General features: G+C 47.0%; 10 protein-coding genes across 10 annotated transcripts; 5 read left to right on the top strand and 5 right to left on the bottom strand.

Annotated features, from left to right (window-relative positions):
- Positions 1 to 144: 144 nt before the first annotated feature.
- PAAG_03110 (leupaxin) lies at positions 145 to 2,683 on the top strand (the record flags this gene model as incomplete). The annotated part of the gene is made up of 2 exons (XM_002794519.2): positions 145 to 217; positions 285 to 2,683. The coding sequence occupies 2 exons, from the start codon at positions 145 to 147 to the stop codon at positions 2,681 to 2,683; spliced, it is 2,472 nt and encodes an 823-aa protein (XP_002794565.2).
- A 749-nt stretch (positions 2,684 to 3,432) lies between these two features.
- PAAG_03109 (tRNA (guanine-N(7)-)-methyltransferase) lies at positions 3,433 to 4,640 on the bottom strand (the record flags this gene model as incomplete). The annotated part of the gene is made up of 3 exons (XM_002794518.2): positions 3,433 to 4,139; positions 4,215 to 4,402; positions 4,486 to 4,640. The coding sequence occupies 3 exons, from the start codon at positions 4,638 to 4,640 to the stop codon at positions 3,433 to 3,435; spliced, it is 1,050 nt and encodes a 349-aa protein (XP_002794564.2).
- Positions 4,641 to 5,229: 589 nt separating this feature from the next.
- Positions 5,230 to 6,137, top strand: PAAG_03108 (vacuolar protein-sorting-associated protein; the record flags this gene model as incomplete). The annotated part of the gene is made up of 3 exons (XM_002794517.2): positions 5,230 to 5,742; positions 5,842 to 5,917; positions 6,025 to 6,137. The coding sequence occupies 3 exons, from the start codon at positions 5,230 to 5,232 to the stop codon at positions 6,135 to 6,137; spliced, it is 702 nt and encodes a 233-aa protein (XP_002794563.2).
- Positions 6,138 to 6,501: 364 nt separating this feature from the next.
- PAAG_03107 (BRCT domain-containing protein) lies at positions 6,502 to 9,278 on the bottom strand (the record flags this gene model as incomplete). The annotated part of the gene is made up of 4 exons (XM_015844853.1): positions 6,502 to 7,155; positions 7,220 to 8,609; positions 8,684 to 9,120; positions 9,180 to 9,278. 4 exons carry the CDS (start codon positions 9,276 to 9,278, stop codon positions 6,502 to 6,504), a joined length of 2,580 nt encoding a protein of 859 aa, XP_015702059.1.
- Positions 9,279 to 10,711: 1,433 nt separating this feature from the next.
- On the top strand, positions 10,712 to 11,564 carry PAAG_03106 (ThiJ/PfpI family protein; the record flags this gene model as incomplete). The annotated part of the gene is made up of 3 exons (XM_002794515.2): positions 10,712 to 10,789; positions 10,858 to 11,089; positions 11,176 to 11,564. The coding sequence occupies 3 exons, from the start codon at positions 10,712 to 10,714 to the stop codon at positions 11,562 to 11,564; spliced, it is 699 nt and encodes a 232-aa protein (XP_002794561.1).
- Positions 11,565 to 12,028: 464 nt separating this feature from the next.
- On the top strand, positions 12,029 to 13,647 carry PAAG_03105 (hypothetical protein; the record flags this gene model as incomplete). Its single annotated transcript, XM_015844852.1, has 3 exons — positions 12,029 to 12,223; positions 12,339 to 12,477; positions 12,560 to 13,647. 3 exons carry the CDS (start codon positions 12,029 to 12,031, stop codon positions 13,645 to 13,647), a joined length of 1,422 nt encoding a protein of 473 aa, XP_015702058.1.
- Positions 13,648 to 14,384: 737 nt separating this feature from the next.
- On the bottom strand, positions 14,385 to 15,275 carry PAAG_03104 (alkaline phytoceramidase; the record flags this gene model as incomplete). The annotated part of the gene is made up of 2 exons (XM_015844851.1): positions 14,385 to 14,610; positions 14,710 to 15,275. The coding sequence occupies 2 exons, from the start codon at positions 15,273 to 15,275 to the stop codon at positions 14,385 to 14,387; spliced, it is 792 nt and encodes a 263-aa protein (XP_015702057.1).
- A 1,560-nt stretch (positions 15,276 to 16,835) lies between these two features.
- On the bottom strand, positions 16,836 to 18,443 carry PAAG_03103 (hypothetical protein; the record flags this gene model as incomplete). The annotated part of the gene is made up of 5 exons (XM_015844850.1): positions 16,836 to 17,228; positions 17,266 to 17,435; positions 17,527 to 17,816; positions 17,872 to 17,915; positions 18,120 to 18,443. 5 exons carry the CDS (start codon positions 18,441 to 18,443, stop codon positions 16,836 to 16,838), a joined length of 1,221 nt encoding a protein of 406 aa, XP_015702056.1.
- A 435-nt stretch (positions 18,444 to 18,878) lies between these two features.
- Positions 18,879 to 19,676, bottom strand: PAAG_03102 (hypothetical protein; the record flags this gene model as incomplete). Its single annotated transcript, XM_002794511.2, has 2 exons — positions 18,879 to 19,555; positions 19,634 to 19,676. 2 exons carry the CDS (start codon positions 19,674 to 19,676, stop codon positions 18,879 to 18,881), a joined length of 720 nt encoding a protein of 239 aa, XP_002794557.1.
- A 754-nt stretch (positions 19,677 to 20,430) lies between these two features.
- On the top strand, positions 20,431 to 21,008 carry PAAG_03101 (hypothetical protein; the record flags this gene model as incomplete). The annotated part of the gene is made up of 3 exons (XM_002794510.2): positions 20,431 to 20,460; positions 20,556 to 20,722; positions 20,840 to 21,008. 3 exons carry the CDS (start codon positions 20,431 to 20,433, stop codon positions 21,006 to 21,008), a joined length of 366 nt encoding a protein of 121 aa, XP_002794556.1.
- Positions 21,009 to 23,116: the final 2,108 nt, after the last annotated feature.

The raw sequence follows: 23,116 nt of genomic DNA, 5'->3' as shown, positions 1-23,116 counted from the left end.
CCTGTTTGGAGCCCCCTTGAGTAAATGACATCAACATCAATGATACACTCTGCAAGGTCGAAGACTGGGACCCGGAAGATATCTCCTCCGGGCCCAAGTTATATGAACAAGGAACAGATTGGTGGGTAAAGCCCTTTTGTTTGCATGAATTTACCGGTTCACGACAGTTACTGGGAAGGGATCAGTTCGAGTTTCGCAGGTTTCACTGCTATGCTTGGTGTTTGTTCTTCTGTCGAAGAGCCATATACATCCCCTATTAGTAACTAATACTTCTGTCCTCGTAGCAACGTACCTGAATGACCTTCGAACAAATAGGCCTCCCCGACCCAATGGATCTCGACCATTGCCGACGAATTATGTGTCATCGACCCGGGGGTTAAGAAGCGATATGCCACCACGTGCGTCGTCAGCACTATCTATAAACGCGGATTTAGAAAGCCCTCGCCTTGCATCCGGAGAAACCTACAATCGCTCAGCAAGCGCTCTATCTCACCATAGGACTAACCCAGGTCTCTCTGTCGAAAGCGAATCAGTCGGACAATTGGTGGACGAAGACGCACCATCGTCATCGTATGATATATCAAGAAGTTTCACTCCAAACCCAACCCTGGTGTCAAAGACAGGAACATATAGAGAACGGGATCAGAGGTGGATCGAAAGGGAAGAAGCTCGCTCCTTACGGCAAGCTCTGGAAGAGATGGATTTTCAAGATGAGGAAAAACGATTGCATGCTGCGGCTCAGGACGAGGCCACACAGTTGGTGCTGAGCCACCAGACTTCCGGATTTCCCAAGCTTAATCCAACAGCCCCATATCGAAATCCAGACCTATATGCCACCAACCAATTTCGTCAGCATCTGGAGAAGGGTGCACATGCAAGAAGCAAGAGTCTGGGGGCTTCTGGGGAACAAAGTTCAGGTGTTAGAGGGCCGGGAACCCTTCGATCTGCGTCAGATAGCTCAAACGACAGCAATACCGGTAGAGAAAGTCCTGAATTCCAAAGACGTGGCACCCTCACAAGATCTCATGTTCCACCGAAAATTGTCGAAGTTCCGGAGGATAATGCAACTAATCTGGTCACCAACAGAGGGACTTTGCGGACAAAATCTAAGGTTAATTTTTCTCTGCCCTCTGAAGATTCCGACTCTCAACGCACAGTTATCGGAAGGAACACGAGGCCGCGAACAACGAGAATTGCCAGCAATGATTCAGCTAAGGGCATTTTCCGAAATCCAGAAGATCTTATATACGAGGAGCCGCAGGATGACAGTTCCGAAAACCAGGGTCAAAACACGCAACCTGAAGTATCTAGCTCATCTTTAAAAATCAAGACTCGAAATTCGTTGCCTCTCGGTGCTCGACCATTCCCAGGAAGATCCAATATAGTTTCTTCTCAAAAGAAGTTCTGTCCTTTCGACATTCATAAGAATCCTCCATCCCAGTCGAGGAATCCTCTCTACAGAGAGAACCCCTCACCTTCACCACCTCCCGTCTGTAGCAAAGACGCTGACGACGCCCCTCCAACTAAAAATGGTATAGAAATACGTGGCAACGACATTCGTGCGGCCACAAGTATGCGACTGAAGGATCGCAGCGCTAAATTACCCATGCCAACGGTTGTTAGTGATCGTCCTGGTCGCCCAATTGTGAGCTTTGATCCATGTTGGAGAGATAAATCACGGAGAAATTCGCCTAGAGACACGCCACGGAGCAGTCTTGGAGGAAGATCTACGCGAGAACCCGCTGTGGTGGACGTTACCCCTCCAGCATCCACTACCGTGATACCAACCATTAATGTTCCCGAAGAGCCTGCATTTCCGGTTACTGAAGACTCTGGAGATGCTTCAGCCGCAGGAACCATTTCAGCATCCACACCCCCAACAATATCTGAGATGAAGGCTGCTGAGAAAAGCACCCGACCACTACCCAGCCCGGACTCAAGCCAAAATAAAAAGCGTGGCGTCAGAAATTCGAGAGGTTCAACAACAAATCGTTGGTATACTCCTTATGCACGAGCGGGCGTTCCAGCCGCCTCGTGTGACTCGTGCAGACTACCCATAGCTGGACGTATAGTAACAGCGTGTGGATCGCGCTTCCACCCCGAATGTTTATCATGCCACCATTGCCAAACCGCACTTGAGTGCGTCGCCTTTTACCAGGAACCCGAAGACAAAAGAGCGGAAAGACTCGCGAACGCGGACTCTAGCGATGAAGAAGCCAGTGGCAAACGATTTTACTGTCACCTAGATTTCCACGAGCTTTTCAGCCCGCGGTGCAAAAGCTGCAAGACACCAATTGAAGGCGAAGTCGTCATCGCATGCGGGGCGGAATGGCATGTTGGCCACTTTTTCTGCGCCGAATGTGGCGATCCATTCACCTCGACCACCCCCTTTGTGGAGAAAGCTGGGTACGCCTGGTGCATTAGTTGCCATTCTAAACGGACTGCGTCCCGCTGTCAGGGATGTAAGCTCTCAGTGCTCGATGATGTTGTGGTTACTGCTCTGGGTGGCCAGTGGCATGAGAAGTGTTTTGTGTGCAGTGAGTGCAGTGGTAGCTTTGGGCCTGAAGGGCGCTTTTTCGTTAGGCAGGGGGAAACAAAATATACCAGGAAAGGTCGTCAGATTGGTGGACCTGTCGAGACTGCTGTTTGCGAGGCTTGTGAGGGACGAAGGTTGAAGGGTTAATTCTTTTCGATTCAATATCGTGACGATAGCCCGTTGTGAACTCCCTGAAGAGTCCTGGGGGCAAAGGGCGTGTTTTTGTCGCGACATTACCGGAAACGAATTTCCTTGATTTTTGAACACATGCAGCGTGCACTACGGTCTACAGTCCCAATATGGAATCTGTGGCTTCGAGTAATCCAAAAACTGATACAGATTCTCGGACATTCCCTGGATGAATGTGATGAATTGTTACATCGAGCATTGCTATTGGATATTTGCTGTCTTGTGTTTCCGAGTGTTTTTCGTGCATCTTATATACACGATCCTTATTGAATGTTTTGAGTGGAAAGCATGTTACGCTGTTTTGTGTCTATCAATGGTTCATTTTTACTGGGTCTAATTTTGGGGATTCAGACCTCGTCGCCTTATCTTCCGCTATTTCAAGGCCATGTTTTCGAACTCGTTATCTAGAAAATTAGTGCTTCAATTTGTATTTTCAATTTGGGAAATTTTCCATTTGCTGCTTAACTGTTTCGAGGAAGTTCACCTATGAATAGTGTGATAAATGGGGATTTCATTTTTCGGTTCCTTATTTTCGTCTTCACTCCACTTGCAAAATTGGAAACGAATTTTTCTAACTTGGGATCTGAAATTTAGTTCCATTTGCCGGTAATACGACCTTAAATTTGAGCATTCTATATGCATCGCTTCATTTAAAAGCTTATCCCAAGAATTTCTTTAACCACAAAATCATATATAACGAAAAGCAGTCAGCAAGGCCATTGCGGATCTTCCTTTCTTCTCCAAACAGCCACATACTTGTGTCCCTTATTTCTTGTGACTTTCTTCCCCTCCTCCGTCTCCTCCATCATAACCTTAACACACGGATCCTGTTCCAGCTCCTCATCCCCTACTCTCTCAAACAGTTCTTTTACGGTATTTGCCCCTCCATCTCCGGCCTCTTCGTCTGCCTTTTCTTCTCTATCTCCCCCTCCGTCTACACCCTCAAAATGGTTGACTATCCACCGATGCAACTCCTCCACATCAGTGATGGTATATAACTTCCCACCAGGCCGGAGAACATATGCATACTCAGCATTCAACGAAACGGATACGATTCGCGCCTTGTGTTTGCGGGTTTTGAAGTGCGGATCTGGGAAGCAGATGAAGATGGAGGATAATTGGTGATGCGCGAAGAAGTTTGGGAGGAATTTCATAGTGTTAGAACGGATGGCGGAGATATTTTGGTATGTGGCACTCGCACAGGATAGTGCTGGTGGAGCTGGAGAATGTGATTGTTCTTGTGATTGCGAAGGAAAAGATGCGCTAGCTGCCATCTGCGAGGACTCAGCGAGGGCTTTTGCTGGAGGCGTGGATGAGGTGTCAGGTGTTGGTAGGGGTGATGCAGAACGCTGTGCACGCAGAGCGCGGATGCGATCTGTTACATATTCAAGGACTTGGGCGCGGAGCTCCATGCCTACATGAAGATTGTTAGATCAATTGTTAGATCAAAACGTTGTCATTTTGTTTATTTAGAAACAGGATAACTCACCAACCATCAGAGTATCCGGCAGCAATGGTGCCAGAGCGACCAATAGCCCTCCAAATCCACATCCAATATCTGCTATTTCGACATCTTTTGTTAAAAGTCGTCCACCACTAAGGTTCACGTTCTCCGGATTTGGGTCTATGTAGGCGGGAAAATGTGTTGACCAATCCATGTGCGCTGGACTGATGGGACTGGTTGGTTTAGGCACATATATTAGCTTCTTTACTATTCCTTATTGTTTATCGCATCAGACAAGCCTCAGTGGAACTCTTACTATGACAACCGATGGTCAGAAAACGGGTTCGCATGAGCTCGCTGTCGGTATAGCCTTTTCTGGGGAAGAGGGACTGCTCCGCTCTCAATTTGCTGCTGTTGGGTTCTGCGGTACTCGCTGCGCTTCTGGCGTTTTCGGGGAAACGTATATAACATTTCAACTTTATTCCTGCTATTATGTGCTATCTTTGTATTAATTCCGCAAGCCGTATTCGTTCTCTTTGGGGCCCGTAGACAAGGATCCAGCCAGGATCGGACGACTGTGCAGGCAGCGGAGAAGCCTAGAATAAGTTTTGTTTTTCACGGGGAAATCCAAAATTGTATCTGTTGCCTCGAAATATATAGACGTCTTTTCCCAAAATACCCAGAAATTGTATCAATTGGGCGCGGACATTGTATCCCGTCTGACAATAATATATTGTTATTCCTATAGTTATTTTTGTCAATGGTTGGTTAATACTTTAAGTCCCGCCCAATGTCACGTGGATGACCTGTGATCTCTATCTTATCTGATCGGCCGATCCTGGATCGCGACGGGGAAATATCAGAAGTGAACATTTGATGCCGATAAGATATTCTCCGTACGATACATATGACTGCCAAACACCTCGATACGACATCTGCATTAAATCCATTTTGCTTTATAATCTAGCTTTAAAAACGAAGTTCAACCCCCATATAGAATCTCCCAAAACCAGCAAGATTGAACATGACACCGTCATCCACTCCTCCTCCCTCCAGCGGAATGCTCACAAACTCCACCCCAACCCACGGCTTAACCCCAAATCAACTCTCACCCTCTCCCTCTCCCTCTCCCTCTCCCTCTCCCTCTCCCTCTCCATCCATATCCGCTTCCGTATCCGCCTCCGCACCAGCATCCACGTCTCCAGCAACAGCACCGGGCCCCTTCAAATTTCCCCCAACCTATTCCTTCCCGCCATTCTTCACCCTTCAACCAAACACCACAACCCGCCTCTCACAATTCCAAAAATGGTCAGCGCTAATCCAAGCCTGGTGCCGCCATCACCGCGTCTACCGTCTCTCTCTCATTGATGCCATTGACTCTCCACTTTTCTACAACGAAAAGCTGCGCAAGCGGCTCAGTCTGGCAGATGCAAGGACAATTGTTGATTGGATGGTTCGTGGGGAGGGAGACGGGCGTAGGGCAGAGTGGGTCGGCGGAGACTTAGGGGGGAAGGGGGTAGCGTGGATTTGGTGGAGGACGCCGGAAGAGTGGGCTGGGGTTTTGGCTGATTGGGTATGCCTTGCTTATTTTTGACTTTTGTTTGGGGAGAGGGAGTATGGGTTTGCGATTATATATTTTTCTCGTTTGCTAACCGCCTGGTATAACTTCTAGGTTGAGGACACCGGGCAGAAAAATACCGTCCTTACGCTATATGAGTTGGTGGAGGGCGAAGCCACCATTTCACAAGGTTGGTTATTTTGCTTTTAAACTTACACCCTCCTCCCCCTCTCCCTCCCCCTCCCCCTTCCCCTGAGCCACAAGAGTTAGTATGCTTATTTAACGGTAATACTCCAGAATTCCACGGCATGGATACCGACGTTTTATTAAAGTCTTTGAATATCTTGGTCAAGAGGGGTAAAGCCCAAGTATTTGGCAGCGAAGATCAACAAGGCGTTAAGTTCTTCTAAGAAACTGGAACTAACTTCGAGCGCAAAATTGGCTTCTGCGCTCAGTATTCATTATGCCCCAAGTAAGCAGTTGGACTGTGTTAGAAAAATCTAAACATGCGATCAGGATCACTAATCAGCATGACCACAACGGGAGGGAAGTTGACGAGTTAAGGGAGCCAAAATCAAAACAGAAAACCTATATACCACACATCGGAAGATAAGAACGCTCAACGAAATTGATCTACTAAATACTGTCCCGTACAAACCACCCCCGGAAATAAACGCCAATTACACCGGAGAAAGTCATGGATATGAACGTATACAGAGAAGTGTACAGTGAATGTGTATTGGGCTGTATTCAACGTTAACATGCCACGACACGCTAAGCGTCAGCCATCTGTGCGTCCTCCTCTTTCAATTCCAGAGAAGCATTCGTCCGCCACTCCTGCGCCATGGCAATAATCAAAAGCCAGTCAGGACGAACAATTTTGGGTATTTTTTTGGCATTCCATACCATATTCCTGAACTTAGGCCATAACCTCACATGGCTTTTCTCAGTGCCGCTGATGAGATATATCTCATCCATATGTGGCGCCCCGTCATTCTCTCTAATTACGTCACTGCTTCGACGCTGATTTGGTAGCGTGATGCCCGATCGGCCACGGAACATTAAACACTGGCCCCCGTTGCTTTCGATAATGGATTTAAATGCGTCAAATCCCCCAGGGATGGTTTCCACACAGTATATAATCCTGCCGCCTAACAGATGGTTTTTGTTTTCTATCGCATTATTCCTGGCTTTCTCTAACGAGAGGCCGTATTTCTCCTCCGAATTGGGATCATGCAGCAGAAAATCATTCGTGCTCAATAATTGGTTCTGTTCGAGACATGCGTCTATAAAATCGGTTCTGAGGATCATGGGAGCATAGGCGATGGCATTGACGAATTTATGAGTTCGTAAGATGCAAGGGGCCGCCAAATGAGTACATTTTCTGGCGTCTTGGACGACGTGGATGCCTAGATTCCGTAGTTGACGCTATGCGATTTGGAGTGTTAGCTTATTCAAGAGATTCAAAGAGCACAGAATGGAAACCACAAACCCTATCTGCTTCCTCCTTTTTTAAATCTCCAATCCATTTCCGATAACCCGTGAGGAGAAGATGCATGACAATGGGTACTTGTGTCTGCTTCCGTTTTCTAACCTCACTTGCCCCCTCGATGTCTACTTCATCTTCCCGTTCCATCGATCTCTTCCGAGATGAGCTTTTCTCGTTCAGGTCACTCTTCCTTCGACCACCGTAGACAACCCCACCCACGCGTTTCTTTTCCTTTTCGTAAAGGGCAATGTCAGGGGCAATTTCATGTAGCCTAGCAGTAGCTATATCTTTGGATTTTCTGCTTCCCGTTGTGGACGGAGTGGCATTTTCCTTTCCCTCTGCAACGAACTTCGGAGCCTGTGGGGTTTGAAGATGTGAGTCTCTAGGTTTGTTTAATGATTTGTTTGATTTGGGCACTTTGGGCGTTATTTTGGTTGGAGCAGGATGAGTGGGTTTTCTTCCACCTGAATTTGGTGTATTTGTGTTGTTACTAGCCGGCAGATTGTTAGTCTTCGAGCGCATAGCTGCGGAAGGGACTTTCCAATAAGAAACAGCAGTTTCCGCGGGGAAGAAGTGCTCTTCGACGGCGAAGCGGTCGATTTTAGTCTGACCGACGATTTCTCCCAGGTTGGTCCGGTGCGGGAAATGTGTGAAGCGTGGGTCAGTGACGGTTTGGAGCTGCCATTTGGCATAGCTCCCTTCAAGCCAGAGGTGGTTTACAACATGGATATTCCACTCCCTAGCGGCGGTGCATTTCTCACTGGTTCCATGTGCTGTGATGAGGTGGGTATTGTCTTGTTTTAGTGTTTTCGTACATTCAGCACCACTGGCCGCGATTAAATTTTCGAGATATATCCGTGCTTCACCAGCGTAATTTGACAAACTGATTTTGAAGCCTTTAAACCCTGGGATCCCATGTCTGGAAAGAGGGTAGTGGAGTAGCCGCCGTAATGGAGACATCCATGAATTGTGCGTGATGAGATGGAAAAGCCAAGATAGATTTCCAACATCCTTGCCTAGCCTTGAAGCCGTTATGTACTCCTCCCCCTCGCGATATCGACAAATGAATAGGTCAGTATTCTGAACATCGTCTGTAACGGAGCCGCCGCCCTTTTGTATCAGCTCTTCCAAACACTCATGAAGGCGTGACGCAATCTGCAAATCTCGCGATAACATTACAGTCTTGCCCTCGAAAACGTTTAAATCGCTCCGAACTTCCTCATACAGTCTTTCGGGAGACAAGGACTTCGGCTCGGATGATGACGCACCAACAATATTCTTATTTTCAGTGACTCGCACGGGAGCATTATGACGCACGCGAAGGATCTCCGGATCTGGTAACAAGTAGGGGCGCTCGTCGATTCTCTTCCCCAGTTTTAAGCAATCATCAAACCTACAGTTTAAAAGTTAGAGATCGCGGCCAAGCAGTTCGATGTATACTACAGGGCGAAAGAAAAAATCATATACCAATGGGGTAAGACTATTTTGATATTCAAGCCTCTGCTTAAAAGGCCTGTGCATTTGTCAGAGTTCAAGGTTAGGGCCACTAGATGCGTCGTGGTACGTGTGATTTTGGAGCTATATAAACCCCCCATTGCCAGAACTCCACCAATAATGGCATCCTTATCACCCTCTGGAATATCGGCACAGGCGACGACAACATCATTCAAGAAAAGTCTTGGGTCGGGATTATATTGTCTAGGGTTTACGAGCTTATTCTTCGAGATTGATGCATGCACCCATTGAGGTTTAACCACGGGTATCAGCGCGTCGCAAACCGCATCGTGACCGGGGAAGTCGATGGTGGAAGACACAATATGTGTAAACTCGTGGGCTGGAGGTAATGAGGCAGGCAATCGATGAAGGGTAACTGTGCCTCCCAGGCTTTGGATGGCAGCTGCTAGCTAAGCAATGTTAACGGCCTTGCGTTGAGGCGGAAGATGGATGGAGCATCCGGCCGTACCTGGGCATCATTGTCAGCATCCACTGTGCGGGAGCAGACAATACAAATTCTGCATTGAGAGAATAATCGCTGTTCGCCTTGTGCTTGGCCGTCCTCCATATTACACTACTTCACCCAGGTAACAGGTCTGTAGCTGTGGATATATAATGAAGGCATATGTGGAGTAGATGTTGGGGGGTTGCACGCAACTTAACACTTGGACTCTTCGCAGATGGTTGTTTACGCGATTTTCTACTGCCTGGGGATGACGCCGAATCACGTGCTGTGCCACCCCTGAACCGACCTTGGGCGAATCTCCGGATCTTCAAGGATTCCGAGACGCAAGTCTATCAATGTTCAAACCACAAAAGCCTGTGTCTCCATGTGGTTCCTTGTCCATCTGAGCTGGATCCAGAGAGGAGAGAGGAATTACTTCGTATCGGGAGTAGAGGGCATTATTTCTTGACCGGAGCATTAATCATCATAGTTGTTGGGGCAACTATCTAGTTACCATCTAAGAAACGCCCTCCATGGCCGCCTCCATCTGAAACCTCGAAGCTGTTCCAATATTCCCCTAATAATTTCATTCTCAGATATCTCCCAAGCATCAGTGAATTGATATCAAGCTAACCGGGTGGAGCAGAGGGTTAGGCTGAACTTCGTGAGAGTAATCCAAGCTAATTTCATAAACCAGTTAGCTGGAGAATCATCCAGCTTTAAACGCTCGCTCACTGGAGCAACTCCCATTCGTCTGTTATCTGTCAAACATGAGTTAGGTGTATTATTCTGTCGTCTTTAGCTCCACTCTTTATGAAGATTTGAAGATATGAAGTGTGTCGACGGTGTGGCAACACGTTAAATTTCAATCTCAGCGGCCGCGTTCGGCTTCAAGATCGCTTTTAGAACGCATACACACTCAACACCTTTAATCACCTTGCAACTAAATCCAGGTAAGTTAGAATATGGATAAGGGTTAGGATTGGCGGCTTTATCCCCGGGGGAGCATGAAGAATGAAAATTTTAGAGGGATAGAAACGCTGGTTAATTGGTGTGGATGAGCCACTGACTCCCCTGTTGGGTTTGACCGAACAACTGGATGGTCCATATGCGCAGAGAATGCAAGAATCCTGGTAGAAATGTCCTAGAGCAACAGTGCCACTCTCGACAACACTACCTTGTATTTTTAAGGTTGACAACACCCCTACGTCATCACGGCATTAACCGGAGTCTCGGAGTGCGCCCACATATATTGAAGGACAAGGACACAGAAAGCTTCGCGGATCGAAAACAATTATTAATTACACGGCAGCTGAGAGAACTAGTCAGGGAATAAGATCTTAATTCCTGCCCACTTGCCTGTATATCCGGATTTAAACTGGACCATATTTGGAGTTGTTGCATTCCGTCCTACTCTAGCACCTGGTTCACAATAGGGAAAATCCTATATAACTGGCATCTAGACCCAAAGATTCATCCCACAACTTGATTATTTGACTTCCAAACATTTCCCTGTGCATCAAGACCACAACAAGCCTTGACGAACATATTCCAAAATGGCCCCGAAAGTTCTCATCGTTCTCACGTCTCAGGACAAGATCCCAGCGACTGGCAACCCCACTGGCTGGTACTTGGTATGGCTGGCTTTCTGCTGATTGCATCTCTAGCTGAGAATCGCATCAATTCTGACCCTCTTTAACAGCCAGAGTTTGCCCACCCCTACGAAATTCTCAAGGACAAAGTTGAATTAGTGATTGCCTCGCCCAAAGGGGGTGTCGCTCCGCTAGATCCTGGGTCCGTTACGGCATTCGCCAATGATCCAGTCGCTTCCTCATTTGCGAAGGAAAAGGAGGCTGTTTGGAGTAATACCGTCAAGCTCTCCGAAGTCAAGGCCGGAGATTTCGATGCCATCTTTTACGTCGGCGGTCATGGGCGTAAGCTTCCCGTTCCCCTTCCAGTTCCCTCCGAGGTTTGATCCTCGATCCATAGCTAATTTACGCTCTTTTCAATAATCTATCAGCAATGTTCGATCTCCATAATGACAAAGACTCCCTGGCGCTGATCCAGCAATTTGCGGAACTTAAGAAGCCCGTAACCGCCGTGTGCCATGGACCAGCTGTTCTCCTGAAAGCAACTGCTGGTGGAAAACCTCTCATCGCAGATGCCAAGGTGACGGGATTCTCTAACACGGAAGAGGCAGCAGTCAAGATGGCACAGTACATGCCCTTTAAACTAGAGACCGAGCTGAATAAAGTGTCGAATGGCGGATATGTCAAGGCTGATGAGCCCTGGGCAGAGAAGATTGTTGTTTCCAGGGTGGCTGCCACTGGCGCTCCTCTGATTACAGGGCAGAATCCAGCCAGTGCCTCCGGAGTAGGGAAGGAGATTCTCAGGGCATTGGGATTGTAAATATTTTATTTTATTTATTTATTTAATGATGAATGGAAAACGACTCGTACTTTTATCAGGCAATGTTGCACGTGACATTTTGGAGAGGATAAAAACACGAAATACTAGTGCATAATTTCATGCAGAGAAATGAAATGACCACAACACTGAGAAATATCACAAACAGACGAAAAAGAAATAGAGATGGTCTCCCCATCAGCGTCATAAGGTCCCTCTTATCACAGGTTTTCCCGAATATTTGCGCACAGGCTAATAGCCTCTGAAGTCGTTCTGCCTTTTCGAGAGCCTCGGCAGAGGCAATCGGCCCTGTATCGGTTAGTTGGTTGACTAAATAACTGTCAGATCGTCGCAGAGCTCTCAGTGATATGTTATAATGGCCCAGCGTTGCGGGTCAAATCTCCTGTTATTCATAACGTCTCTTGATATCTAGATCTAGACGCTCATCTGTCCACCCAACTTGGAAGATGATATCTGGACCCTTTAATGTAATTGAGCATGTGTCTCCCTGTCAATATATCAGGGAGTATCCGGGGGCCATTGATACGGAGCAAGAAGGAACCCTTTATCTATCCGTCAAGCAGTATGTCCCGATCAACAACCCCAACCCGAAGCCAGGGGATATAACCATTATTGGTGCGCATGCAAATGGCTTCCCGAAGGTTTGTGTGCCCATCCCAGTTATTTGCATAGCCTTCTACGTCCGCGTGTTTGAGAGCATCTCGTCATTCTGCTATGTCTATAAAATCGCTCTTGACTAACTGCTGATCGTGACAGGAACTATACGAGCCGCTCTGGGAAGAGTTGCATTCGCGAGCAAAGAAGCATAGTTTCCGAATCAGAGGCATTTGGATTGCAGATGCGGCCCATCAGGGCAAGAGCGGAGTATTGAATGAGAATCTTCTCGGCAATGACCGTATGTCCCGGAGCCCGGTTTATCTAGCTTCATGAATTGCCTGCCTGGCTCCGGGGAAAGTAACTAATCCATAGAATAACAGCTTCATGGTTTGACCATCCCAGAGACCTGTTACATTTCATCAACTTGAAGCGGGCAGAAATGCCCCGTCCGATCTTTGGTATTGGCCACAGTATGGGTGGGAACAACTTGTTTGTCGCCTCTGCAGCCTACCCTCTCTGCCTCCTCAATTCCACTAACCTTTCACTCAGAATCAACCTTGCCCTAATGCACGCGAGACTCATCACCTCCCTCATCCTTATGGATCCCGTCGTCAGCCGTCTCGCAATAACCCCCCAAGAACATACCCTCCACACGAAATCGAACAACGTCCCAGCCACAACTGCCGCCTCCACTTACCGGCGTGACATCTGGCCCTCCCGCGCTGCCGCCGCAGATGCCGCAAGGAAAAGCAAATTCTACCAAACCTGGGACCCTCGTGTCCTTGACCTCTGGATCCAGTACGGGTTTCGAGAACTACCCACTGCCCTCCACCCCCTCCCACCACCACCATCATCATCAACCTCAACAACAACAACAACAACCCGCAACGCAAAACCGGTAACCCTCACCACCACCTTGCACCAAGAAGTCTTCACCTTCTCCCGGCCCAACTACAACGGCAACCCAACCAGTAGCCATCCGGTAAACCGGATGACGCATCCCGACCTCCACCCAGCCATCACAGCAGGGTACCCATTTTACAGGCCCGAAGTGCCCCTGACCTTCGACCGGCTGCCTAACCTCCGCCCATCCGTCCTATACATCTTCGCAGACAAGTCGGACATGTGTCTGCCGCAGTCCTGCCAGGATAAGCTTAACCAAACGGGCATTGGTGTGGGAGGGAGCGGCGGGGTGGCGGAGGGCCGTGTCCAATCTGTCTTGCTGAATGATGTGGGGCATTTGATACCGATGGAAGCGGTAGGGGAGGCGGCTGATCATGCTGCTGGCTGGATTGGGAAGGAGATGGAGCGGTGGAGGGTGGAAGAGGATGGGTTCAGGAGGAAGTGGGAGAAGATGTCCAGGGTGGAAAAGATTACGATTGATGAGAAGTGGAAAAGCTACATCACGCCGCCGGCCAAGGGGAAGGGGAAGCTGGCTGTAGTGTCCAAGGCCGGGGCGAAGTTATGAGAGTGTTGGATGGCGGTTTGTTTTATTTGAATACATTTCAGGGATTTACATCTGTTGTAACATCTCGAGAATGGTGATTTTTCCTATTTGCTAGTGTTTCACTGTTTTGTGAAGCCTGCCTCTTTTTTAAAGTAGATTTTGCTGATTTCAGGGTTTACTAGACGGTATATTCTGTGGAGATGCTGTATACTTCAATACAATCGCCGCATTGTTTGGATTTTACACCTGTCAAGGATGTGCACTATGTTTTATAGAATCCTGCCGTTATTATGAAGACGGCTTACACTCGATGTCCCTCTTCATCTAGCGCAATTGTTTATCCTCAGCCAAAATGTAGAGGTGCATGACTTAGAAATTGCCTCACCAAAGCTTTGGTAAAACCCCACTATATATGTTCATTACAGAGTATACACTGTAAAAGAAAAAGAAATCAATGATTACATTAGAAGGGGTTAGAAGGAGAAGACACCCATTCCAAAGTGAAGTGCACCGCTAACCCAAAATATGCCAACCGCGCCTCCTGTCTAACATACTAACAGTACAATTAAAGCAAGCATACACATGGCTATAGCGTGTAGGCTTAGCGGTAAGCCAAGGTGAAGTGTTGCCCTTTTTTCTTCCTTCACATATCTATAACTATGGGTAACCAAAAACCTGGGGAATGCGAGAGAGGAAGGAAGAAACCAAAAAGGGAATCAGAAATATCTAATACCAGAAATATTTAATACCAGAGGTATCTAATGTATGTTCTCCGACACCCCATTTTGACGAGATTCACAGGATGTCACCAACTTAGTCGACGAACCATTGGTTTTGTCAGAATTGGAGACGCGAACGATGTCCGGAAAGCTATAGAAATGAGGCCAGACGAGGCGGTATTCATCCTGGCGTCCGTTGAGGCAGTGGCGTAGCCAGATGCCCCAGACAATATAAACGTATGCGCCAATGCCCGTCATGAGATGCCTGTTTTCGCTTGTTAATAGGTGAATATTCCGGGTGATTGGTGATATCACGGCAAGTCTCTAGGAAAGAAAAGAGATTAGGGTAAGGTAAATTACATACCACCAGCCATGCCCCTCCAGCAAAATCCCCCATGGCAGCCCAATCTCCCTCCGCCAGCCGCGCAACCGAGAACAGAACATGGTATCCAAATTCCAGATCGCAAAGCCGCCCAGGAATGAGACTAGGCCGTACGCTACCATGATCCACATGGTATTCAGGATCTTCAAATCCCGCTCATCTTCGTATATCTGGCGTTTTGGGCGGAATTCCTGGCCCTTATTGCGGCTTGACGGGCGTAATGTGGTTTCCATTACCCAAATGCTGCGAAGGAGAACGATCACAGTTAGCAGGGCGTAAGAATTTTGGTGGAAGACCGGGTTTTGGATGTAGTGATAGTAGAAGGTTATGGAGAGGGCTAGGCCAAGAAGGGAAAGGCCTAGGAATATGCGGCTTTTGGTCGATTTGGAGAATGAAAATGTGGCGTAGCAGACTAGGCAGGTCGTGTATATCATGGAGAGCTCGTCGACGAGTTGCATCGGGTCTGATATTTTTGCTATTAGTTGGGTTATCCCATAGATATGGAAAAGCATTATAAATAGGGCGATATAATCCCACTGGACGCACATTTTAAGGTAGAGTGGAACAGGAAACTTCCAACGCCGACAATGAAGTACCCCAAAAAGGAAATGTGGAAGATCGAATCGTGGCCATTCTTTCTACAGCTCAAAAGACCTTTAACCCCTAGACAGAGAAACATAAAGTTCGTGAGGGAGTTTATGAATTCAGCGAAGTAGACGCTCGCATAGTAGTCCTAACAAGGGGCGAAATTGTTTTTTTCTTTCCGCATTAACATTGCCACGCTTGCCAGACTCTTGCGACACTGGAAATGAATTCAACGCACCTCTTCACACCAATTCAGAGTGGAAGTTACAGGGGACCAATATCCAGCCCTGGAAGGCGGATAAGGAATGGAAGAGTACTGCCACATGGAGGGCACCACAACGATGGAGGTAAATGGGCGGAACGGGGGTATTTCTTCTGCTAGTCCAACGAATATATTCCCTGCATATGGGAAATATGTTGAAGAACGAAAAAGCGGAGGTTGAGGGAAGGAGAGAATTGGGGCCAGGATGATCTCGAAACCCGGCAGCGTGACATAATTGTCCGTGCTGTCGAAAAACTAGATCTCGACCTGCGGCGAATAATCAACGATTCCCAAGCAGCGACAGACGGTTTACTCGGAGGCTAAATGCTGGTATATACGCGAACGCACTCCAGCAGCAGTCAGCGCTTGGAACAAAGAGCAGCCGCAAGGAGAACTGGACAAATGGACAAATGGACAAATGGACAAATCGCTTGAGAGATACAAATCTTGGTTGAGCCTCCCTAGAAGTAAACCAGACCCTACTGCTTAGTCATCGACGTTCTCTTTTGTTGCCCAGTCTTGGCGCTTGTTTGCTGGATATGGCAGGCAGAGACAGGCATCCGAAGCAGCCAATCAGCATCCGGACTACTTCCGTTGCATGCCGATCACATGTTGGCCATTACGTCATCGATAAGTGATGCGATCTCCGGATCTGCCAAACCCTAACCCTAATCAGCTGCTGTTTCTCATGGAACAAACATGTTGTTGTGTGTGGACCAGCCAACCGATATCCGAACTATATATAGGGAGCACGTGATCATGATAGCGGCATTATCACCTATCACCTAACAGCCCCACATTCTTGCGGCATTTCACGAAGCTCTGCCGCTGCGCCTTGCTAGCTCAAGCTCCAAAAAGCAAAAAAAATGATTCAGATCTGCAATAAGAGCTGAAGTACAACAAAGAGACAACTGATTCCTGAATAGGAAAGGCGTCCGTACAGAGCATAACCGTATAATTCAAAGCAAAACACACACAAAATTCAGTTTATTCCTGTACTTCCCATGCGTTCGCTCTAGGCCGCAAGATAAGGAATACCTCCACTAATCCAATCTCTTCTTCTCAAACGAAAGCAAGCGCACGCAGACTTTCGTTAGAGGCTTCATGGAAACCGTTTGATTGTGGTTGTGCCAGGCATAATAATCTCAGAAAGAGACCTCGCCTCAGCCATTATTCCCATTGCTTGGCACCTCTCCCCCCACCACCGCCACCACCACCACAAAGTAGGTAGGTCCCTTCTCATCATATAGCGTACGGCTTATCACCCGCAACATAAATGAAAAATCTCATCGCTGGCTTCGCTGTTCTGGTGATTGGTGCAAATGGTGGATGTGTCCATTCGAAGATCACTCAACGGGATTTTCGCCCCTTCAGAAGGTATATCAACCTTCTCTACAGCTGCGGCTACAGCCGTAGCGGGGACTGTAGTTCCGTCTGCCATTTCTGATGTGACTGGCGGTGACCTTTTCAGGCTTAGTCTCGATGATCTCTTTGCGAGGTGTGGCGTAAGCTCCCGAACCGCAGTATAGGACCCTGTCTCTCCACCAGTCTGGCCACTAGAATAAGCCTTCTCCGTTTGTGCGGAATACCTCTCGACGATGTTTTGAACTGGGGTGGAACCAGTCCCATCCTTATCCTTGTCTTTATTCTTACCCTTGAAGCAAGGCGTTTTTCCGGAAATTTCAAGCAACATTCAGAGTGTATGTGGCCAACTTTCTGGCAGTGATAGCATGTTTTGATTGCATTTCTGCCTCTTGTCTCAGGCTGGAAGTGCTTGTCCTTGCGCTCTTATTCTTTTTCAAAGAGTCTTGAGCATTATTCACAGGCGTCTTCATATTCATTTTAGGAGGTTCACCGGCAGCTGGCAGTCGTAGTTAGATATCATAGCATAGACCCAAGAGATTAGAGTCAAGATCTTTGAGCCGTATCATCTTTCTCAATTTGATCCATACAGTACCTTATAAAAGAAGCCCATTCCTTGCTAACTCCTGTAAGAAGTCGGTCAAAGTGCATGAAATCCTGCACTTGATATCCTATACGGGCACACTCAGTTCCGATGGCAATTAAACATTTGATAAATGCCTTAACAGATCCCTTTGACTTCGCTGTCATTCCAACCAACTCCTCAAATAGTCGAGTTCTCCGGACTGCAGGCCTCTCTGAGAAGTTATCCTTGATGACAGACCATAGAGCATAAGCAGACAAATAGATAATCTCGAGGCATTGAGAAATGAGATTTAGCCTGTGAGGTGATTGCAGACCACATATAGCTGTAAAGCTGGATATTTCTTTCTGACGAAAACCGTCGCATATTCATACTGGTGTGCTCATCGGAAGACTTCTGTTTTCTTCCCGTATACCATCGGTTTCAGGTTGCTTCACTGCGAGGAGGATATTTACTTCTTTCCACATTGGGTAGTTTGTAGAGCCAGTCAGTAAAAGGCTTCTTGATCCACCCCACTTGGTCCCTAAATTCGCTAAGGATCTTCACTATCGCAAGCGTCCATCACTTTCAATGGAGGTAGTTCGCCAGATCCGCTCTGACCTCTTCGGTAGAAGGCTCTCCTCTACTATCTCTCATTCGTTCGACTTCGGGCTGAAGGCGCGTGATCTCCAGCTTCATGTGAGTTTCTTCACTCACTGAGTCATCATGGCCAGAGCCTTGGCCGCTTGGGCCGCCCACATTGTCAGACATCTCTATGCCTTCAACCGGGTCTTCAAATTCGTCATTCGACACTGATTTCGTTCTCTTAGCGGTTCGTTGCGGGACATATAAGGATCCGTCATCATAGGTGTTTGCTGAGCCTGCCCTAGGTGGTACATATCCCCTCGATAAATCAGGCATTCTACCTGATCTGAGATTGACCATGGTTTCCAAGCATCCAAAAGAGGGTCTAGGCACGTTTAAACGATTCGTAGAGACGTTGTTAGCACGTTATTCGCAGCTTCTTCCAATCGCCGGGCTCATATCCTCATGGAGGACAACGTTGTTGGTGTTGTGTGAACTAGCTAGCCGAAATCTAAAATAGATATATAGGGAGGCACGAATTAGGGTCGCTGACAGCCGCGGTATCACCTAACAGTTTACTGTGTGTTCTAGAGAAACTGATACTTACAAATTGACCACTTTCGGAGTAATTACTCAACATAAAGACATTGGTTGGAGAGAACTGCTCAACAAATGCGGGCCGTTTTGCTCAATTCTCTAGAGAGTGGGCCTTTTCACAAGTCACGCATGGATCGAATTCCTCGTTAACAAACTTTGCAGCCTTCATCTCGACCGCCGTCTCCAATACCGTCTCAACTACCGTTTACGCCGGGCGCCATTCTCGCCCAGCCCACGGTGGAAATCCACCAATACAACCAAGAACCACAACGACGTAAAGACCCCCATCAAAACAAAGCTCCTTGTCAGCGAGCCCTCTTCTATGCTTGTCCCAATACCCACGACCAGGAACCCGATGCCAGCATTAGCCATGCCCAAAAGTATTGTTCCCCTCCCTATCCATCTATGCATAACGCCACACAAGTTGCTCTTGTTAACCTCTACCCCAAGTTCAGAGCAGCGACTTTGTATAATACCCAGGGTAGGTTGGATTATTAGGATTGCGCCCATTGCAAGGGCCCCCAAGGCGACATGGGCACGTAGCAGATTCCACAAGTGCACCTCCAATGTCAATCGGATCCCCAGTGCTGTTGCTCCTACCATCATAATTACGCCCACGATCTGGATCGGCAGGTGGAAATTAAGGGGTACGCGGAGTTTTAGCGGAAGGTGAAGGGACAACGCGCCCAGAGGGAAGATGATCATGAATACTAATGTCATGATTAATCCGTGTAGCTTCTGCTGCTTTTGGAAGTTGATGCATTGGACGAGAATGTTCGTTATGGTTTCTGTGCTGGCATCTGATTCTAGGGATTCCATATACTTCGGGTCGAAGGTATTTGTGTCTTCAATCCCGAGCCCAGAAGCCGCAGCTGCTACATAATGCTTCCATATTAGCAGGCAGAGGACGCTACTGTGGTTAAAGAGGGACGTTTATATGTTGGCTAACTTACCGTACAACATGAGGCTGCCGATGACTGACAGCGCTTTAGACATTGTCGTTTGATAATAATTGTGAAACAATTTACGCTTCGCACGACTATCTTCACAGGCAAGGTGCTAAAAGATTCGAATTGACAGGGAAAAGTCTTTTAAAAAGGACTTGGTATAAACTACCTCCTTTCATGCGCGGAAACCCACTGCTATTCCCAAGGAGACTGGCCCTCCGACCTGGTCGCGAGGCAAGTTTGTGGTGGTTTGATGACAATAGATCATCTAGTTAGTTACTCTCTGATCCAACAACCCAACGAACCCGAACGAACTCGTCCATTTCTCATACAATTTTGAAAAATTTCAACACTATCATCTCACTCAATTTCTTATATTTTTAAATTCTTGGTTGTAATTTATATTCTTCTATATGTTGTGCATCTATTATATAGAATATTTAAATTTTCATTGACAAATCGAGTCCATAATACAATACGTTATTTAACTTCATAAGAAAAAGAAAAATAACGTCAATAATACACGTCCAAGCTGAAGGCGACATACAAATCACGTGCAATGGAAATTCATCATGTGATCTACGATGATGTTGACGGAAACCATTTTGCGAACAAGCCTCCTCGTAACTTTATCTGTAACTTCCAATCGCCTTTCTCAAGGTCCTGGACTGGGGTCATTCAACATAATATTGGGAAGAAATCGATAACTTGCATTCCTATTATTCCGCCTCATTAAAATCTGATCTATTCCTTGAACACTCATATCTCCCGTTTTTCTCGCCCTCACGACCTCCTCTTTCAAAATGTCCATACCTCCAGAAGCGCTTCAAAAGGTGAGCCGCAACTTACTATCCTCTAATGCTGTCCATTCCTACTGTCAATGGCGGTTATTGTTCTGACACTCCTTGCTTTGTCTTTGGAAATATAGCTCGTTCAAGAAATTGAAACCCGCGCCATTGCTGCCCAACAACAAATCAACGTAGTTAAATCACAGATCTCGGGAAAACAGCGGGAATTACGCTTGCTGGAACTTACGTCGAGCGAGATTAGCCAGTTACCCAAGGGAACCAATGTATATGAAGGCGTTGGCAAAATGTATGGATTCACTTTTAGCTGGACCTCATCTTTCCCGACTTCCATTTTTCAGTTCCTCCGGCCCGCGACGAGGAAAGAATAAGAAAGGGAATTTTTTTGCTTACAAACCCCATTTAGGTTTGTCGCAAGCCCCATTACGACCGTGAATAAACGATTGTCGGCCGAGACAAATGCGTTGAAGACAGACATCGCCGGTCTTGAGAAAAAGCTGCATTATTTGGAAACAACACATAAGAATAGCCGGCAGCACATTGACCAAATATTTCAGCCTGGTGGAAAGGCATGACGATGCGGTTGGACCTAAATTAAAAGCCCTATATATCGTGCTATTCAAAGTATGCCCATAAAACGCCATCTACGAATGAGCTTGGTGCCGGATGGGTTTAGGGCTGGCTTTATATCTTGAACGGCTACCTGTCCATAGAAGCCGATGAGGGGCGACTATCCCTGCTTCCGTATCTTCGCGGTTGTTTAGGGGCAAGCGCAGGGGCACATCGGTCAGATTCAGATAGAGTCCGTCATTTCGTTTGGTCACCTATGGATACATTGAGCTATCCTATCCAGGGACGGGTAACTGCGCTGCGAACCATCGTTGATCTGGAACGGTTAGGCGGCATCTTGAGTCGTGGGAAGGGAAGCATTGCGAACATTTATCTTGTGAGGAGTGGAGAACAGTTGTCAAAGCTTGATTCATTCTAAGCTTGCCGCAGACGTACTGAGCATGGCCGTCGAAACTTTACTGTTCTATCCGATTCATAACTCGATAATCGCTATATCCACAACAACCGTGTTCCTCTTCTTTTAAATTACCCTATCCAACTCCAAGCATAAGCGTTTCATTACACCATATTTCCTACCCCTTAAGCCAACAGTAATGGCCCATTATTTGATGTAGTGCTAAACCTCCCCAAAATTTCTTGTGTTGCAGATAAATAACGATACTGGATGATGCCCTGCTGTGGCTGACATAGGTATTGTTGCAGGAATGGATATCAGACTATGGTGTCAGACAGAGGATGGTGGTGGTAAGCGGGTGAAATGTTCTACACATCTAGGTGTCACTAGATATTGACATTGGGGTGAATATTTGCGCTTTCAGTTATGCAATTCCCATATATCGCGAGTGCGACCAAGCAGAACATAATGCAGGGCACCGTCCTATGCCGAAAATCGAATGCTTTATTCCTAGGCAAAGTCGGGCATCCAACCGCACGGGATCTTGCAGTCACAGCCTGGTTAGGTATATTAATAAGATCGCCTCGGACTTTGAGGAAACCAGCTGGATTGGGCTCTTGAAGGTCCTGTCGGTATGTCACTCAAACGGGATCTGGAGCTTATGCTCAGGGGGGCCAGCTACATCCGCTTTATTAGAATGTGTGTGTATGTTAATCATCTTAGTTTCATACATTCATTTTTTATCTAGGGAGCTCTTGATTTCCGTTTTCTCTTCAGACGGTTGTCGTTAGAAGTGTGGAGGGGAGAGATTTTTTGAGAAACAAGGGAATAGGAATTGGAATTGCTAGGCAATATGGGCTGGCTGGCTGCAAATGGAAACATGAATTGTTGAGGTACATAGCAAGTTTGGTTTGAAAATTCATGGCAGAAGGACATTACATAGACAGCTATAACCAGATATAGAGAAAGTCAACGTTCATGAAAATATAGTATCTGCCTATGTGCCCGATGACGGGGACCAGAAGATGAGTAACTTGAGAAGATCAGTGGTTCTGTTGAGTCAAACGTACCAATCATTGAAATTCACCATTAAAACTGTAAAGCCAAGATTAAAGCCAGGCTTCATCTCATCTGTTGGTTTTGCCTAACATTCCCTTCTTCTTGTCATCCGCAGGACGGACTGTTGGAGTTGGTTGAGGACGCCCAACATCGTGATAAGATGTAGTTAGTTATTGGCGCCGCCAGGCGGCAATCAGGCACGGATAAATTGATGGAGACATTTTAGGCGAAGGGCCGATTTTGCGGTGGAGGGTCCGCAAAGGACAAAACCCAAACCCGTTGACCCAATATTGACTGTTGTGGATCCTGTTAAATAGATGACATCCTGCTAACCTCTTCAAATGCCGAAAAATATCACAGCGTTTTCCAAGGTTATGGCCCGCCATGGATACCCTACGGAGTACGGAGTAGCGGTATCCAACTAAGGCTATGATTAAGTGTGGAGCAAGTCATAGATGGTTTCTGTTCATGAATGATTAGTGACTCACTCTTGAGCACCTGCGGTGTTTCGACCGGATCCTTCGTTCTTCATGCAAAGAAAATTGCCAGCCTTCTTGCTGGTAAATACTTGGGATATTTAGGCTTCACAGATAACTAACTAATCTGATCTATTTACCCGGCCCCAAAGGCAGGAGTCCTGATCTGTCATCAGGCAGCTGT

This window comes from Paracoccidioides lutzii (assembly GCF_000150705.2).
Source record: "Paracoccidioides lutzii Pb01 unplaced genomic scaffold supercont2.8, whole genome shotgun sequence".
Taxonomy (NCBI): domain Eukaryota; kingdom Fungi; phylum Ascomycota; class Eurotiomycetes; order Onygenales; family Ajellomycetaceae; genus Paracoccidioides; species Paracoccidioides lutzii.
This window is presented reverse-complemented; position numbering and strand designations above follow the sequence as displayed.